This window comes from Bombus affinis, chromosome 1 (assembly GCF_024516045.1).
Source record: "Bombus affinis isolate iyBomAffi1 chromosome 1, iyBomAffi1.2, whole genome shotgun sequence".
In the NCBI taxonomy this organism is placed as follows: Eukaryota; Metazoa; Arthropoda; class Insecta; order Hymenoptera; family Apidae; genus Bombus; species Bombus affinis.
Window position 1 is genome coordinate 20547739 of NC_066344.1, and position 19918 is coordinate 20567656.

General features: G+C 34.4%; 1 protein-coding gene across 1 annotated transcript in view; it reads right to left on the reverse strand.

Annotated features, from left to right (window-relative positions):
• The window catches only part of LOC126917601 (aminopeptidase N), a 57953-nt gene that overhangs the window by 1745 nt on the left and 36290 nt on the right, over positions 1-19918 (reverse strand). Inside the window, exons 8-13 of the mRNA XM_050724649.1 lie at positions 19328-19511; positions 9919-10126; positions 8353-8630; positions 7349-7548; positions 6707-7018; positions 3022-3103 (exon numbers count right to left, since the gene is read on the reverse strand). Coding sequence (XP_050580606.1) covers positions 3022-3103; positions 6707-7018; positions 7349-7548; positions 8353-8630; positions 9919-10126; positions 19328-19511 — 1264 coding nt within the window. The remainder of the gene's footprint in view (positions 1-3021; positions 3104-6706; positions 7019-7348; positions 7549-8352; positions 8631-9918; positions 10127-19327; positions 19512-19918) is intronic.

Consider the following 19918-nt stretch of genomic DNA (forward strand, 5'->3'; position numbering starts at 1 on the left):
CTCCACGATAGAGCAAATATACAGACTCGTCAACGAAATTTTACTAGCAATAAAAAAGAAACAATACTGTACAGCCCTCTTCATGGACATTGAGAAAGCATTTGATAAAATGAACCATGAAAGCTACTTACAAACAATCAAAAAACATTTCCTGAAACAAATCTACCACTTACTCAAATCATACCTCAGCAATAGAACCTTTGTAGTAAAAATAAAGGAGACATATTCTGAAGTTAAAGACATCAATGCAGGGGTACTGGAAGGAAGTGTCTTAGGGCCAATATTATACACACTATACACAGCCAATATATCAACCAACCAATATACCAACAGCAAAACACTAACATTCGCGGACGATATGACTACACTAGTCAGGCACATTAATCCAGAAACAGCAGTCATATTATTACAAGAGCATATCACAAAAATAGAAAAATGGCTGCAAGATAAACAAATAAAAGCAAACCCCAGTAAAAGCAACCATATTACATTTAAACTACAAAAATGGAAACCACTAAATATTCAATTGAATGGCACGCACGTAACACAAACAAAGCAAATTAAATATCTAGGACTCCACTTAGACACACAACTTACGTGGAAACAACATATTAAATCAATTATAGACAAAATATGAATAAAAAGAAGACATATGCATCAGTTAACCAGCCAAAATTCTAAACTCAACATAGAAAATGAATTAAAAATTTACAAAACGATAATAAAATCAATTTGGACGTACGGAATACTACTATGAGGGACAGCAGCAATGAGCCACATTAATAAACTAGAGTCGCTACAATCGAAGATACTGAGAATAATAGTCAACACCCCATGGTATGTCAGAAACGAGGATATACGCGAAGACTTAAAAACACCAGCGATCAAAAAAGAAATCGGCAGGTACGCAGAAAAATACATGGAAAGAACGGCAGCACATCCAAACCTGCTGGCTGCTGAAATGAACAAAACCTACATAAAAAGAAGACTAAGAAGAAAACACCCCACTGATCTCATTAAAGGAATAAAATAGTCAAACTCGAAGATAGGTATCCCGCTGGGGGTAGTTATTTAGTAATTAAGTTAGAAAAATTTATCAAATGTCCAGCTGGACAAATTGTAAAGTACAAATTAAATAATAAAGAAAAATTATTCATTCACCTATTATTTCTACAATTAATTTCTATTATTTTATGCATTTTAAATATTGTCGACTGTCACATGACGGCCCGACTGGAAAATTTATCCTAAACTCAAACCCAATACATTGATGATTATTCATTTTTAAATGAACCGACATTTGAACATTAACCGACATTTTTTGACATTAACATTGACATTAATCGACATAACTGATATTTTTTACAATCTCGCACATGCAGTTATGCAGCTTTATCCCAGTTCGCCTCACTCTCGTTTGTCTACATGTACCAAACTGAAGTTATGTGTTAGGTTTCGACTGGATCATTCTACTTAGTCACTGGCAACTAATACAAATGTCATGGATGCACAATTGTAGGCAGATCTCACCGTAGTGGCATCGATAGATTTTTGCAAATATTTTAGAAACAATAGTAGATTGGTAGTTATATGTAAATAAAATGTTGTTCAAAATGTTAATCTTTGCAACATATTCGAAAATCATTGAAATTAGAAGAAACGTACCCGTTCTACAATTTCTTCTAAATTAAACTATGATCAACTTGTGTTGGGTTTGAGTAACATTTTTCAATCCAGCCGCCGCGAAGAGAAGGGCAACGCTTGCGTAAAACAATAATATGTTGATTACGAAAATAATAGCGCATTAAATAAAAAATAACAACGGAGATCTGTACTGAAATAAAATTTTCGGCGACATTTCATAAAGTCGCGCATATGCAGTTGTAAACGAAATTTTGGTAGAAGCTGTTTGTTTTCATTCGTAAAGTACAATATAAAGGTAAAAAGATGAATGCAGACAGATTATAAAGCGGCAAACATGCAGGCTAAACTTGTTTTGTGTCGCAGATACACAGATAGATATACACAATAGAGGATTGAATGGGCTGGTAACGACAGTTTTTCGCGAATATCTCGGAAACTAGAGCTAAGTGGCGGTTACATGCATAGTAAAAAGTTAGCCAGAATCATACCTTCGACAAGATATTAAAAAATTATCGAAGTCGATAATGAGAGCAAACTTCTAAATTATTACCATTTTTTGTTTATTACGTTACTTATACTTCTATCTTTAAAGTAGAAGATAATAAAATTGCATATAGTTGTGTATGATTCTACTTCCAGGTTCCGCTTTAATTATTGGGACAACGAGTAGTATGTCCTATGATACCTTGATCGAAGGCTTCAATGTCGAGAATTACGATGAATGTGGACGGAAGTATAGTAAACTCATAGTTTTCGAAATATGTACATATTATAACAAAAAATATATTAGTATTATTACATTGCACTCTTCCTATACATACATAATTGTAAAGTGACGCAATAGTCGCTTCGCTGTTTTGTACGCAGTCATATATGTATATATATGTATAGGCAGAATAATAGTAGTAACGTAGTAGTATGCACTAATATATTTTTCTTAATACATATCTCAAAAATTATGAGTTGCCTACATGTCGGATCACTACCATTATAATCCTTGTGGCATAAGCTATTCGTTGTTCCAATAATTAAAGTAGTGTCGAAATGATAACAAATAACGATATATACACAAAAATTTCACGAGAAGATTTCGATTTAATACATCTGCCAAAAGAAATGAAATAAATGAAGAAAGTTACTCTTTAGGATCATATTAACAAATCATTATAGGCCACTTTTTACGATAATATTTATATTTTCTAGTGAACTGATTTGCAATAAATTTTTATAAATCTGGATCACTAACAAAATTGAAATTCGTTCAGATCTCTGAAATGTCACATTGCAGGCAGAAAAAGGTCTCTAGTCTTATTGCATTTTTTATACTTATTTACATTATTCTATTTTTATTATATTTTGTTATATTTTTGGACTTACATCTTTAAGGCCATAAAAGGTGTTAATACCTCTGGTTGCTGATTTTACTATATTGTTCACCATCATTAATGATGTTCCGAAGCTAAAACAAAGAATAAAGATTTTATTGCAATTATATTTGTAAAATTACTTAATAAAATAAATTACTTGTAGAGTAACGGTTAACAGATATCAAAAGAAACTGATGAAATATGTATTTAAAATATATATTGTAATTAAGAAGTTTCGTATGATTCAGGAAGAAATGAAATGAATGGTCATTATTAATTTTGCTTTAAAGGTTGATTCATCGAACTCGAACAATGTAAATTATTTATAAATTACCTGTTACATATAAAAAGATGTATATAATATTAGGCATAGTTAAAAAAGTTTGAAACATAATTAAAAGTCTACATATAGGAACTACAAGATATTTAATTAAAGTACAATATATATTTCATAGAGGTTATACAAATATTTAAGCAAAGTAATTGTTCATTATGTTAATGAAGCTCAATGTTCAGTGGGACTATCTTTAATATCTATCACAGACTTTATTATACGTTTTACTTATTACACGTTTAAGATAACTATTTAGAATATACCTAGTACTTAGGCCGGACTATACTCCTGTCCCCATTATAGATAGGATTTTTTCTTGTAGAGTTTTTGTTTTTTAAGCAGGGTATATGTTGTGTATACAGAATCTTTTATTTCAATAGATGACATAAAAGAACAAATTAAAGAGAATTCTTTAAGTATAAGTGCTGGACAAATGAACATTGTAATGGAAAATGTAAGAAAAGGAGCGCAAAATGTTTAGAATCCGATCATCAAGAGATTGAATACTTGTTGTAGCCATTCAAGAAATCTAATATATTTCGACAAGCATCGAGTTCTTTATGACTTCACTCTGTACTTTCCTGGTTGAAACTGTAGAAAAGCTACAGTTCTTTCCAATTTCGATGATTTTTGGATATGCCGTAGAAATCAATATTTCGAACAACTTTTTTCTGTACATGTTTACATGTTCTATACATGTTTTTATGTACATGTAACTTTCGGTCGGCCATAATTTCCGAGATATGCACAAAAAACTATCGGCACCATTATAGTGAATTCTGTCTATAATTGAGCGTCCCTAACGGCCGAATTAAGGTAGCTAACCTAAATCCAAACTCAATACATTGATGATATTTATTTTTAATTTGATTATAGCAAATATTTCTTTATCCAAGCTTGTCTCGTTTATACATAATATGTATAAACAGAAGATAAGAGTTAGGTATCGCTTGGCCGTTATACCCGCCCGTCGCACGCTGCCAGACTTTTGGCAATCAATACTAACGCGCACGCTGCCAGGGACCCACAATTATAGGACACTGTAATGGTATCGATGGATTATTATGAATATCTCGGAAACTTAACTGTCAGTTACATGTACAGGAAAAAATTGTTCAAAATGTTGAGCTTCTCATACATATTCAACATATTTAAAAATCATCGAAATCGGAAAAGACGTAGTTTCTCTACAGTTTTGGTCTTTTTTATTCTGAATGGCATGAGCAATCAATTAATACAAAAGATTATAAGTTTAAATTTTAGAAAAGGTACAATTGTAGTTTGCAATTGCATCGATGCACTTCTGCGAAGATTGCACTACATGATGATAGATATGATATCTTTACAATCTTTTCCTATTTGCAAAAGAGACAGACTTATAATCCAGTCAAGTCTCTAGTCTTATCCTATATATTGGGTTGTGCAGACATTCATTCGGTTGTTCGTATCGTTTTTATTACAAATTTTTTTAAAATAATGAGGTGTACGAAAATTATTGTTCTTAATTGGATACTAAAGAAAATCAGAGAGGATTATCCTATATTCATTAACAAAAAAGATTTTCTTTCAGAGAGACAATGACTACTACTTCCCATATTCACGAAATTTTGAATCTGAGATAAAATATTCACTTCTATCTATTTCACATACCAAATATGTACATATACTATTAATCCACTTAAATTAGCCTCAGCAAAGGTCAAATTCAACATTAAATGATATCTGAAATTTTCCTACGCGAACTTACAGAAATCATGTTCAGGAAAAAATCCTATATGCCATTCGAGATTTCTTGCACACGAACTTTGTAAAGAATCATCAAAGTTCACGAAAACAGGTTTCTTGCCTATAACAATAAACCTAATAATTGAGTCGCAAAAAATTTCGAATAAAAATTGTAACTTTTAAAAATATATATCAGATGAGACGTCACAAGATAAGATTGATTAATTCGTTGAGCCGTAAATAAATAAAAATCGCACTAGCTTCAATTGTCAATCATTCATGTAAAATTGAGAATGCGAAGTTGAAACTTGATGAAAATGTAGCTTTTGTTATTTTTAAAAATTGTGCAAGATTTCTTCTTCAAATGTTTATTAATCTCTGTAAAAAGCTATTTAACAACTAAAAAGGTGTCTGTAGAATTCTTTTCCGGGAAAACCACCCCTGGTTTCTTTGAGACTTGTTTCTCGTGATGGATAGAATACGTCGCAATAGCATAATTTAATCCTGAATTTCAAGATTTAGGTCGTTATTACGCAAACTATTTTATAAATCTCCATTAATCCAAAAGTATAGAATTACGCTTAAATCTTTTTTGCACTTACTCTCTTTATACTTTATAACTTGCCAGATTTATTTGAATAAAACACTTTTTTGAAACGCCTTATTATTGAAAACTGTTGAAAAATGCGGAATTTAAAAATTTTTTCAAGTATAACTTTACAGCGAATTTTTAAAAATTATTTCGACTCTAAATTAATCTAGAATAAACAATTTTTTTCGTATACTGATATAAGAATAGCAGTTATTGATTGGCTTTATGCCGATTTGCTACGATAAAAATTTAAAGGATTAAACCTCTTGTTTAAAAAAAAAAGACATATCTACTTTTCGAAATTCGTTCTGGACGATTTAATTTTAAAAAATTATTTTATTCTGAAAATTACATGATAATACAACTCTTAAAGAATAAAAAGCACTCTCGCAGGTTCCTATGAAACTTGCCAAAGTTATAAAAATTAATTTATACGGAGACGCCTTTGGAATAACTACTTGCGAAAACGAATAAAAATTTCGGATTAATATTTAATACAGTTTTTTTATTATGACAGACACCATATTTTACCAAAATTTGAATTTACGTACGTACTTATCGCTATCAATAACAAACGACTGAAAAAAGGGCTAGATATTTTCAAAGGAAAGATATTTTCAATATCTACATTTTTTAATTTAAATTTCTTCCTGCAAGATTATTATATTTCTTGCGTGTTTTTAACAATGACGCCTAACTGTTCTGAGTTTCAACACAAAACGAGTTTCAAACACATACATTTCATTTCTAATGATTTTACAAATTATTTTGTGCAAGAAAATTACTGTTTACAATTTTTCACGATTTTGGCTGTCTGGAAGACTAATTCGACTGGTCTCAACTTTTACCAATATCATTATAATAGAATAATGTTCCATTGCTAATAAAATTCAAAATGATTTATATAACATATATAATATGTACATGTGAGATATATAGTAATATGCGATATTAATAATCTGTGATAAATGTTCAAACATTCTCATGAACTACTGTAGATAAAAGTGACTTAATTGATGGAATAAAATACAATAAAAGACTTACTATTCTCGAAGACGATGCCATTTATTTCTGAGGTAATTAAATGCTAGCGGCTGTCCAATAGAATTGCTAGCAATAGAATTTATAACACGTGCTGCATCTTGCTTCCTGATACCCGAATTTTCCGTAATTATCCAATCCAAATAACGATTTAAAAGCCAAGTTTCTCTGGTACAACCAAGAGAATGCAGAAGTAAATCCTTCTCAGAACCGACGTTGGTTTCTAAGTATCTTTGCCAAGCAAAGTCCCATTCAATTTGTCCACCAAATCGAATAGCCGTACAGTAGACGACCAATTTCAGATTTGGAGAGATCCTAATAATATTTAAAAGTTTCATTAAGAGATATTACTTCTCTAATATTATCAATTTTTGCAATATGTATTATTATATTGGATTGGAAAAATAGATAATTCTTCTTTGAAATGTCATTTCGGATGGAGTTATCTTTTAAATGAAGTAATATAATGCATTATTTCTATTTTTAAAAGAAATTAATTCATAGTTAAAATGTAGTTTTGGAGAAAAACGCATTCTTTTGTGTAAATAAGTTTATATTTGTTTTATAAAGGTATAGAGAATTTGTTACAGTACTAGCTTTCATAATTTGATAAATTGCTTAATACATAATATAAAAGGTACTTACGGATTATTTTTATCCGGGTTAGGCGTATTACGCCAATTATAGAACTGTCTGACTGCATTTTGCACACAATCATCATGGCCGAAAGTACATGCCCATGTTAACACTTCCATCCGGGTGAAAACTGTCAACTGAGAATCCCCAGAACTATCCTTAAAACCAACTTGTTTGTACACGTTGTCGAGTAGCTTCAAAATGTATACCTAAAACATTATTTAATGTAACAAAGAAATATATGTATTTGTTTTAGCACGAATAGAACATTCCATTTAACTACTTTATTATCCAAGAATTTAGAGTCACACAACATTCAGTGTACTAGTTTCTGTATGTTACAGGTATAAATAAACAACTCTTACATCCCTTTGAAATAATGAAAATTTATCCTTTCGGATTATGAATTATATATAAGGAGAAGATCGTGTAGAAATTTTATTTAACTGTCTCCGATTTTATTATAAATGAGTTAATGTATGTTAAAACATAATCATAAATATGGTCCTACTGGGATTAAAAATTCTTTTTCTAATATCTTTTCATATTCTTGTGTTTAGACTTTCATTCTATTTCAGACATTTTCCCGAGGTACATTTAGTTATATGTGTCTAAAACTTTCTGTAATCATGCATTTTTCCTGCAGTTTACTTTCAAATAATCGGTCATCCCATGTGTTTGTGACATTTAAAATTCAGTCATAGTAAGATACACATCAAATTCCCGTTTATAAAATTGTAAAAATTAATTTATTATAATATTTACAATAGGATATATGACAAAATAATAATCAATATAAATAGTATCAATATCGATATAAATAATAATATTTAAATACCATCGTATATCATTTTCTAATTTACTTAAATTATGTTTGTGTTCAAATATGAAGGATTTTGCTGTGAATAGCCAAAAAAAAAAAAAAAAAAAAAAAATATAGCAAATAGCAAACATGGCATATAATGTTGTTTTGGGAAATTGGTATAGAAAAATTAATAAATTTTTGTATTTACCCGAAATTTGTCGTAACTCGAAGTTCTGATTAGCATGATATCCAAATAATCCATGGCATTGAAAGCAGCCTTCCAAGGTAAGTACTCAGTTTCGTGAGCTAAATACGATGTAACATTCAACGCAATGGCGTAATCTAATCTTCCGGCTCTGGCCAAATTAAGCGCATCATCTATTAACTGAGCACGATTGACCGTTGAAATATTTCTAAAGGAATCCTTGTTCAGGTGTTTGATTATCAATTGCCAATTTTTCCTGTCGTAATTCACTCTGTAGTATCCTAAATAGAAAAAAATTTCGGAACAAAGGATTAATCAATGTATGTGCTCAATAATTTATATAATATATTAGATATGTGTAATGTGCTAAATATATTATACATATTATATGTTGTCATATATTAATTATATATTAAATTTAGACCAGTATAATATATAAAAAACAAACTTAATGTGAATCTTTATTGTGAGAGACAATGAATTTCGAGTGTCAGAGATGAATGGAAGGGTTGTGCGTGTGTCTGTGTGTGTGTACTTAAGATTAGGCTATCAGAAGAATAAGTGATAACCCATGTTTTGGGATAGGCGTAATAGAATGTGTCCTGAAAATGTTTGCGCAGTTTGCTTGGATTGAGCAAAAGGAACTAAAAGATAGAGGGTTCTTTCATAGAATATTTGAGTCTCTCAAAAGACAAATTGATCGACTCTACCTTTTCTCAATTTTATTGCATAGAGTTGGAAGATGAACAACAAGGCGGCACTGGGTGAAGGGAGGTACTGCTCTTTATCGTTCACTCTCAGGCGTTGCTATATTGTTTCATTTGATATACGAATAACTAATCACAGTCGTATTGCATATGCTAGTATTCTTTCTAGCTCCGCACAATACATGGTTATAATTATGCAAATGATTTATTTCTACATGCTTATTTATTGCAAGACGATTGTATAAGTAATTGAAAATTCTAATATGAATTTTAAAAAATTCTGTTTCTGAAGATTTATTATTTTTCTTTGCTTTTTAATTTATGAAGTTGATCAATATTCTAAACACCTCATATTGCATTGAAAATGTATATTGTATAACAAAATTAGGTACTGAATAGTAGCGATAAAAGAACATGTGATAGTTTTTTGTTATTTCGTGTCGTGCTATTAAATACTTTATTCTGTGCTGCCTTATATGATCTTCACGTTTCAAAATTATTTTTAGTATATTTAATTCTAATTTTATTAAATCGTGAGGTATTACGTCATTTTTGGTTTGTTTTTATCAAATAATATATGTATTATTCTATATACTATGTCATTAGAATTTACACATTTTTAATGTAAGAGAAAATAATTCGTACTTGATAATGTTGAAAACAGAATCCCAAGAATATCCATCTCCATTTAAAACAAAAGATGCAAGAACCAAGAAAGCATAAATCGATATTTAATTTTATGTTAACTATGCTATAAACAAACAATATACTTGAGGGAGAGAGAGAGAGAGAAAGTTAATATACGTTTTTATATACGTATACTGATATTTGTTTCAAAATTATTTCAGAACATGTTCCTTACCAGTTTCTTGAATATTCAAGATCACCCACTCTGAGATGTTCCAGTTCAAATTCGATAGCGTAATCGATTTTTCTGCTTTCATCCATTGAGAAGGTTGAGTTGTATTGAAATTTAATTGACTTTCAGTCGTATATGTGATTGGTATCCACCATAGTGGTTCACTACTAGATGTGGTCACAATAGTACCATTACGAAGCATAAAACGGTCCTAAAATGAAAGAAGCGAACGAAAACATAACAAACGTTATTCGTGAACGATATATCGCATCGATTCATTGTAATGTTGTATTGAAAACCACGGATGAAAAATATTATATGATAAGTTACATTACCTGCCTTTTTTAAAATTTTTAAATTCCCAGTCTTTGGTATAATTGGTTGCGTTATTAATATTCTGCGATAGTTCGAGTGAGAAATGAAGTGTGACAACCGATTTACTAGTGATTTCTAATGAGTGAGAGAGCGATAGTGATTACATTGGTTCAACCAATAAAAGAGCAGAACAACTTCAAAATCATTCAACAATGACTTTCCAATTCAAAAAATCGTACTTTATACTCTGCAGTTATCTCCGATATATTTCTCCAAAAAGATCTAACCCCAATCATAGAAGAAAATGGGTAAACGAATAAAGACTACGAACAAAAATCGCAAAGCTGTAACTATACCAACATTATATCCATATTCCTATCCAACAGAAATATTACGGGCGGATTAGCGGAGAACCACAAGCAAATTCACATACAGAAGCACGCCCTTCAATTAATTAACACTAAACCTGCCGAGACTTCGTGTATACCTATTCCTACCGTGTGCGGTCAAAATGATCGGTGATTAATGAAGTAATAGTTTTTATGATTTAACTTAGATAATGGTTAATTTATAACTAAATGTATATAAAATGATGAACTTTTATAAAATTTCGTCCAAATTTACTTTCGTTTAATTTCAATTATAGACTTAAATAGAATCACACTTTTATTTATATAGAGATACATCTTATTCAAATTTGCTGCAATTTTTACAAGTTATCTTATTATCAAATGTACATTTGCTGCATAAATATTTTCCCCATCTTAAACAAATTTTCGTAATTTTGTAACCTTTACTTGACAAGTTTTTTGTAGTACTTGTTGATAGTTTTATTGCATGGTTCCTTCCCCACGATTCTTCATATAATGTATGCACTAGGTTTATAACAATTTTGTGAATTCTCTGTAAATTGGCCCCATACTGTAGATACCATTGCAAATTTATTGGTTTGTAAACGTTGGCTTCTTTCACACATCTTATCAAATCGTATAAACCTCATAATTTCAGCAAAGTTATTCCTCCTCATTGTTTTTGAAACAAACGCAGGTCTCTAAATTTTATTCCACAAATATTAGACATCTAAATTTTTTGCCTGATATACATATAACAGAGCAATAAATGCATCTAATTTTGTTGTATCTAGCTCCCTCGTAATCCCCAATATTCTAAATGCTTCATCTTCGGTACATTTTATTATATGGTTCCTTATACAGTGATCAATGATAAGATAAGATGCCGTCTCTACTTGTCCTTTCATTATATGTCGTTTAGCATATCCCTAAAAATATTATGAACTGATTTCCTGCCAGGTTTGAGACTTGCATCTATTTCTTTCTAAACTGTTCTATCGGGCCCAGTTTCATTCTCTGCCGACAGTGATAATTTCTTTTCTTTTTGCCCTTACGTAAACACTTACTTATAATATTCAACTCTGATTCGGTTGTAAATAGCTTTTCATGTGTTTCCATGCCGTTTTCAGTTGCTAAAGTTCATCGCATACTGAACAGTCTTCTTCTATTTCCATTATTTTTTTTTTTATAATTTTTTTTTTAAAATCTTGATATTTTTAGGATAAATATTTATCGCAAAATAATACCATGTACGGAATACAAAATTATTGTCAAATTTGATATGCTTTACTTTTCCTTTTATAACAACTTTACACAAAACGCTCTGAGATGCTTTCTGTCTGAGTTTTAGAGATAAAAAATTTAAATGTCGAGTAATTGACTAACAAACCGAGATGTATTCTAGTCGAAAAGACAGTAACAAGTAAAAATATGATCTTTGACCATTGGAGATGACCATTCTCCACCAACGGTTACTCGAGGGTGGAGTTGGCTAAGCTTTTCCCGTGTTTTATAGCAATGAGCAATAACTCTAAGAAACTTCTCGACTTTTAAAATGTTTGTAACAATAGACTGTAAAAAGTGCTAAATTTTGTGGCGATTAGGATTAGGATTAAGTGATCTTAAGATTATAATTGGTCTGAGTTGATATGTCTTGACAGTTGGTGGCTATCTTGATCGAGGGATGGATTGTTTTATGACAAGATTACGGGTGTAACAACTGTTATTATTTGTTATACTAATTTTGCTTGTCATTTGACCTTGAGGTAGCCTTTTCTTTGTACTGATTGCATTTATTTTAACATATTTTGTCGGGCGGTCAAAATGACCGCTCACGGTAGGCAAGGCAGAATATAAATTGTTCTCAGAAAATAAAAGAGCAAACTAAAATTAAATACAGAAAAATATATTGTATGCATGTTTTAGAAAAAGTCAGAAATTATGAAGCGATATGATAAAGTTTAAATATGGTTCAATTTATGTAGCAGTCGCGAGAACGGTCAATTTGACCGCGCCGATAGGTTTAGTGTTAAAGCGGGTATTTACCTAACGGGAAAAACTGGTTTTTCCCATGATCAATGTCACCCATGAGCTACGTTAGTAGCTCCTATCTTCATTCATTAACGTTGGCTATAACCAATGGGCATTGCAGATCGTTACTCTCACTTTCCTAACGAAAAGTTTGAACAACGAATTCGCGTGCTTAGTTCAAAAGGCACACCCGCGCCGAACTTTCCTCCGTGATAATACGAGAACGAACTTCATTTGATCTCTAGACTTGTTCTCTGAACTTGAGCTACACTACAGAACAGTGACCACATTTCTAAACGTGTTCTACAAACAGTTCGAGTAACAGTAACAGTTAAAGCTTAAAAGTAACAATCAATCATCACAGTCAAGTCGAAGACAGTCAATCGACAGAAGTCACATCATCACAGTCGTCAATACAAAAAGAGTTTCAGGTCGTACTCACTCGTAGTTTGGCATTTAACATACGCACCATTGAATCAAATGTTGAAGATATTGGATTGTTGAAAAAATATATATATTATAATCTGTTAATATCAGCGTTATACTCATTCAACCACCCCTATTATCTTAATCGAAATAGGGAATAAGTGGCGTCGATTATTCAAATCGTAACGGGAATTTACGACTCCCGTTGGGGCGTTTCTTCGAGATCGCGTCTCCCCGCGAACGGTCGAAACGTCATGTAAGATGAATCTGGGCGCAAGGTTTGAAGAAAATTGGTTAAGTAAAAGGGTGTCAAAAATCGCTCGCAAGATTTGACGACAGTTCGTTCGTGAGTGCCGAGGCGTGCAGACGTGCCCGGCAAAGTCCACAAAGCAGCAAGTGACCATCCAGTTGCTGCTGAGTGCCGAGACGTGCAGACGTGTGTCCAGTGCCCTGTGAAGTTCACAAAACTCCACGTGACGCCCAGCTGACGAAAGCGAATCCAACTAACCTAGCCAGGGGTTAACAGCCTCTCGACTAGTTCTTTCACACAGAATTAACTAGCTCGATGATGGCTTTATCATTTCCAACAGGCTCCCCGGAGCAAAACTATAACACCGCCATGTTTCCTCCCCCGTGGCAAGAGGGCAACGCAACTATCCTGGTAAATGACCACCACACGAAAAAACGAAAGCTCGAACCGACCAAGACAAATGTAAACAAGATTCAAACCAAACCATCAGCCAGCCAAGTGACTACCTACAATAGATTCTCAATTCTGGAGTCCACGGAAGACTCCATGATTACAACCGAAAAGGTAAATAATCTCCATACTCAAAGAACTCCCCCTCCCCCACCGATATTCATTAACGACGTAATCGACATACAGTCAATGATTAAAACTATCGAAAAAGACATCAGCAAAGAAGACTACAAGCTAAAGATTAACAACAACCAAGTGAAAATACTGCCGTCCCACCCAGACGCCTATAGAAAGTTAACCAAGCTATTAAAAACGTTAAACGCCAAATTCCACACGTACCAGCTCAAACAAGAAAGACCATTTCGAGTGGTGCTACGCAATATCCATCACTCAGTCGATCTAGACGAACTAAAATGCGAACTGTCAAATCACGGCCACGAAGTAACTAACATCAGTAACATTAGGCATAGAATCACAAAAAACCCACTATCCTTATTTTTTATAGACCTAAAACAAAAAACAAACAATAAAGAAATCTACAATATCAATCGGCTGATGAACTCCATAGTTAAGTTCGAGCCACCTCTTGTAAAGAAAGAAATAATACAATGCAAGAGGTGCCAAAGGTACGGCCACACGCAGAAATACTGCAATCACAACTTCCGGTGCGTAAAATGTGCAGGTAATCACCCCACTGACCAATGCACTAAATCCCCGGAAACCCCCGCCAAGTGTATCCACTGTCAAGGAGAGCATCCTGCGAACTACAAAGGATGCTCAGCCTACAAATCGCTACATAATATAAAGTATCCAAAACTGAGACCCAAGGACATAAACATACAAGAACCTAAACCCCAAAAACTCACCACACCAACAGTATCCTATGCGCAGGCAACGCAAGGAAACGCATACAACTCGAAAACACACAGTGTACACACAGAAAATAGAATTCCCACCCCACAAAGCACAGACAACTTTACCAGACTCGAAAAACTTATCGAGAAGCAAACTGAGCAAATTAACAACTTGCTGTCCCTACTCACACGCTTCATGGACAAATTCATAAGCACAGAAGCAAAATAAAACCAATGCGAATAGCCCTGTGGAACGCCAACGGTCTAGCTCAGCACAAAGCCGAACTAGAACTATTCTTAAAACAACAGCAAATCGATGTGATGCTCATATCCGAAACCCACTTCACCGACAAAAACTATCTCAAAATACACGGCTACAACTTCTACCACACCCAACACCCCAGCGGAAAGGCTCACGGCGGCACCGGAATCATAATCAAGTCAAACATCAAGCACTACGAACTTCAACCATTCCAGAAAGACTACCTCCAAGCAACAAACGTAGCAATAGAAGACTGTCATGGTACAATCACCACCTCAGCTGTATACTGCCCTCCCAGACACCCCATCGCCAAAGAAGACTTTGACCACTTCCTGGACACCCTGGGCAGCAAATTCATAGCCGGAGGAGACTACAACGCTAAACACACCCAATGGGGCAGCAGACTGGTTACAGTAAGAGGCAAAAACCTCCTCAACAGCATATTAACCAACAACCTCAACTACCTTACCACATACGAACCCACGCACTGGCCCACCGACACAAACAAAATACCCGATCTCCTTGATTTCTTCATAACTAAAAATATCTCGTCAAGACACGTCCAAATCAATTCCTCGGCTGATCTCTCCTCTGATCATTCCCCCGTGATAGTAACAGTCAGTTCAACTATCATCGAGAATACACCTAATGGCTCCATTCATAACCAACACACCAACTGGCAGCTCTTTAGAGAAGTCTTTACCCACACAACTTCAGCCTCAACCTCACTAAAAACCAATGATGAAATCAAAGCAGCCACGGAATACCTAAATGCGAGCATAATAAACGCTATCCGCGTCTCCACACCGGCAAAAACGTCCACCAGCAACCACGAATACCCCCAGTACATACTAAAAAAAATAGCAGAAAAACGTAGACTAAGAAGGATATGGCAGACCCATAGAACACCGGAGGACAAACGCAAACTAAACAACGCAACTACAAAACTATCCAAAACCATAAAGAACTACAATAATGACCGTTTTCACAAATACCTCGCCAGCCTGTCCCCCACAGCCGACTCAAACTACTCACTATGGAAAGCCTCCAGGAAACTCACGCGCCCCCCACAAATAATACCTCCAATCCGCCGCCCGCAGGGTGGATGGGCGCGTAGCCCTATAGAAAAAGCCAACCTATTTGCCAAACATTTGACTGAAGTATTCCAACCCCATTCCTCCATAGCCGCAGCGGACGTCACCGAATACCTGCACACACACTCCCTTCCAAATGTCCCCTCCTATTCAACCCTTCACTTCTGCAGAGATCATAGAAGCAATCAGTCGCCTAAACCCCAAGAAAGCAGCAGGTCACGACCAAATAGGAAATAAAGCAATCAAGGAACTTCCCATAAAAGGGATTGCACTCATCGCATCAATCTTTAACGCCATCCTCCGCCTTGAACACTTTCCTAAGGCGTGGAAAATCTCACTAATCACCCTCATCCCCAAACCCGGTAAACCAACATATGAAACCAGCTCCTATCGCCCAATCAGTCTCTTACCTACCCTGTCTAAACTATTCGAGAGGATGCTCACGAATCGTCTCCTTCCACTCCTAGAAGAATTGAAGACTCTCCCAGATCACCAATTCGGCTTCCGAAAACAACACTCAACAGTAGAGCAAATCCACCGCATAACCCACATGATCAGCCAAACCCTTGAAAAGAAAAAATACTGCTCAGCCGTATTCCTAGACATCCAACAGGCATTCGATAAAGTATGGCATGAAGGGCTACTCTACAAGCTTAAAAAAATCCTACTCCACCCATACTACTCCATCTTAAAATCCTACCTAACCAACAGACAATTCATAGTTAAATGTCTAGGCGCCACTTCCGCAACATTCCCAATAAAATCCGGCATACCGCAAGGTAGTGTCCTCGGACCCCTACTATTCTCCATCTACACTGCCGACTTACCCATATCAAACGAGGTAACAATAGCAACATTTGCCGACGACACAGCACTATTAGCTACCCACGCAGACCCGGCAATTGCGTCATCCACTCTCCAGCGAAGTCTCGACTCCATGGAAAAGTGGTTCCAAAAATGGGGTTTTAAAATAAACGAAAAAAAATCCTCCCATGTAACCTTCACGCTCCGAAAACAAACCTGCCCCCAGGTCACCATTAACAACACAATAATCCCAAGCAAGTACTCCGTAAGATACCTGGGCATGACCCTGGACAGGAGGCTAACTTGGGAAAAACATATCTCCGAAAAAACAAAGCAACTAAAGGAAAAACTAAGAAAATTCTATTGGCTCACGGGCCGACGCTCCAAACTAAACATACAGAACAAAATAACCCTCTACAAGGCCGTAATAAAACCTGTCTGGACCTACGGAATCCAACTATGGGGAACAGCAAGTAACTCCAACATTGAAATACTCCAACGCTTCCAATCGAAAACGCTAAGATCCCTATTAAATGCACCCTGGTATGTTACCAACGAAACAATCCACCGAGACCTCAAGATACCTACAGTCAAAGATGAAATACACAAGTCCAGAAGCAGATATAGCACAAGAGTCAACAACCACCACAACCCACTAGTCACCCAACTACTGGACACGACGGACCAGATCCGCAGACTAAAAAGAAAATACCCACTAGATTAAACCATTAGTCCTACTAGAATCAACAATATAAAACTATTATAATCCATGTCATTGTATCACGCCAAACTAAGTTACTGAAAATTCTCAACGAGAATTGATTGTAAATATTCTAATAAATAAAAAAAAAAAAAAAAAAGATTTGACGACTTCAAACAAACATAACTGTTGAAGTGGTCACCACTTCTAGGAAAACTCCACATCTGGTCTTTTTAGCTTTCTCAAGCGCTGAAGCCATCGACAGCATATAGACAAAAGAATAGCAGGGAGGCAGACCATAAACAGTAGACAGGCGACGTTGGCTTCGGGGTTTTCAGTTATAAAGTAACACTGCTAGCGTGCGGATCTGGACCAGCTCAAATTGTATTCCTGTATTTCACTATTAAATTAAATATATATTTTGTATCTTACACTTTATCCACGCGTTTTTCTCTCTTTATATACCTAATAACCTCAACAATAACAAATTGTATAAAATCTTATAGTAATAATAAGCTTCTTTCTTGTTGGCCTGGTTGATATTGGTTTGTCGTAACACGTATTAAGTTTTAGACATCAGTTATATATCAACATTAAGGAGAAAGTTACTAAGCCCAAAATGCGCTTTGAATATCATACACCTTCTCCAATAGAGACAGAGAACTGCACAACAATAAACCTAAATTACCAACCCTATCCTATACTAGACTTAATAAAATTCTATAATCACCCATAATCGAAATGTTTTCTACCATTGAAAGAAAACAAACAAAAATAGCCCCCTGGATTATTAAGATTACACTGACAAAGATCAACCTTATTGATCTCCCGAAAAATCAAACAGGCAGAACAGAATACAATATCACATTCCTAGAATTAAATGCTAATCGAATAATAAATCGACGCATCGAGATCAGAATCAGGAGTGGGATATACCGTTATCACAGGCGATAAAATACTAAAACAAAACCTCCCGAAATTGACATCGACCTTCGTCGACGAAAAATAAATTGCCATATGTTGCCATAGTGAAAGCTCGGAAATTTGCACTTATCAATAACCTACAAAACTTTGCCATCTAACCGGAGTCCACAAGTGTGATCAAAATCTTCGACAACAGAAAAGCCGATGATGCAGCTAAAAATGTTATAACCCTCTCACAAACTGAACCAACGATCTAATTCCACGTCAAGATCAAATAAACAATACAAAAATAAGCATAAAAGAAGGATGGTATAAAACCAAAGGAACAAGAGTTCATAATGTAATTCAGCATTTTGGTCAACAAGTACCATGTAAGAGTGAGAACAGAAAAGAAAGAACTGTAATTTCCTGGCTCAGGACTGGACATACTAAATTAACGCATGAATGCCTAGTCAAAAGATCAGCGTCTGCTCGGTACAATATACCCCAAAACCAAACATTAACAACCGACCACGTTTTATATGAGCGCAGAAGAACAGGATCACGGCATAAAGATAAACTTACAACATAAAACCAGACGCAGCTCTAACATCATAACATTACATAAAGAATACAGTACACTACCTTAAAGAAACAAATATATACTCCAAAATATTACCCATCCAGATGCAACATCGTCGCTAATGATCTCGTAATCTATGTGACATAAAGTGTAGAAAATGAAGAAGATGAATTTTTTCATTTAACATATTGTCATCAATTTTCCACTAAACTATCTCCTCATTTAATTTTGGAATTATGTATATATTTTGTTACTCAACCGAATACTTAAAGAAATATCAAAAATATTAGCTATGACTAAACATTAGAGTAATACTAATTAAGTTAAAATTAACAAAAATGGACTTCTTTCTTTCCTGTGTGGTTTCCAATCTTTTTATTTGTAACAAACCTGCGTTAATGTCGCTGAACTAGTGTTATAATCTCGAATAACTGTCACCACTGGAAAACCAGTCTGGAGAGTCCAGGTATCCATAATTTGCTTTATCGTTATCGTTGGATCGAGAACGTTGTCTTTGTGCGCCTGTTTTGTCAAAGCATCCCATAAATCATTTTGCTCGGCACTTCGGTACGCTCTGTTACAAAAGTACGAATCATGATTTTAGTTTTATATATTAATCCTTCGCTCCACAACAAAATTTTACAAGTATAAAGTATATCTAAATTTAAATAGATATTATCATCATTAACTGTTATATTATGTATTCTGTTTCAGATTTAAATAGCGAGACCAAGACATTTTAAACATACACGCATACACACATTCACACACATTACGCTCATCCCATATACCTCAAAATTATAACCGGTGTTACAATCAATTTTAAGGAAGACGCGACTGCAGTAACGCATTGTGTATAAGACACGAAATCTCAATTTCGAAGTGAATTGTTTAACCCTTTCGCTTCAGCAATCCAGTCCGCCAAAGTACTGTCACTGAACGGAAACGCGTGCCAGAAACACACAGTGTGCGTGTTTGCTG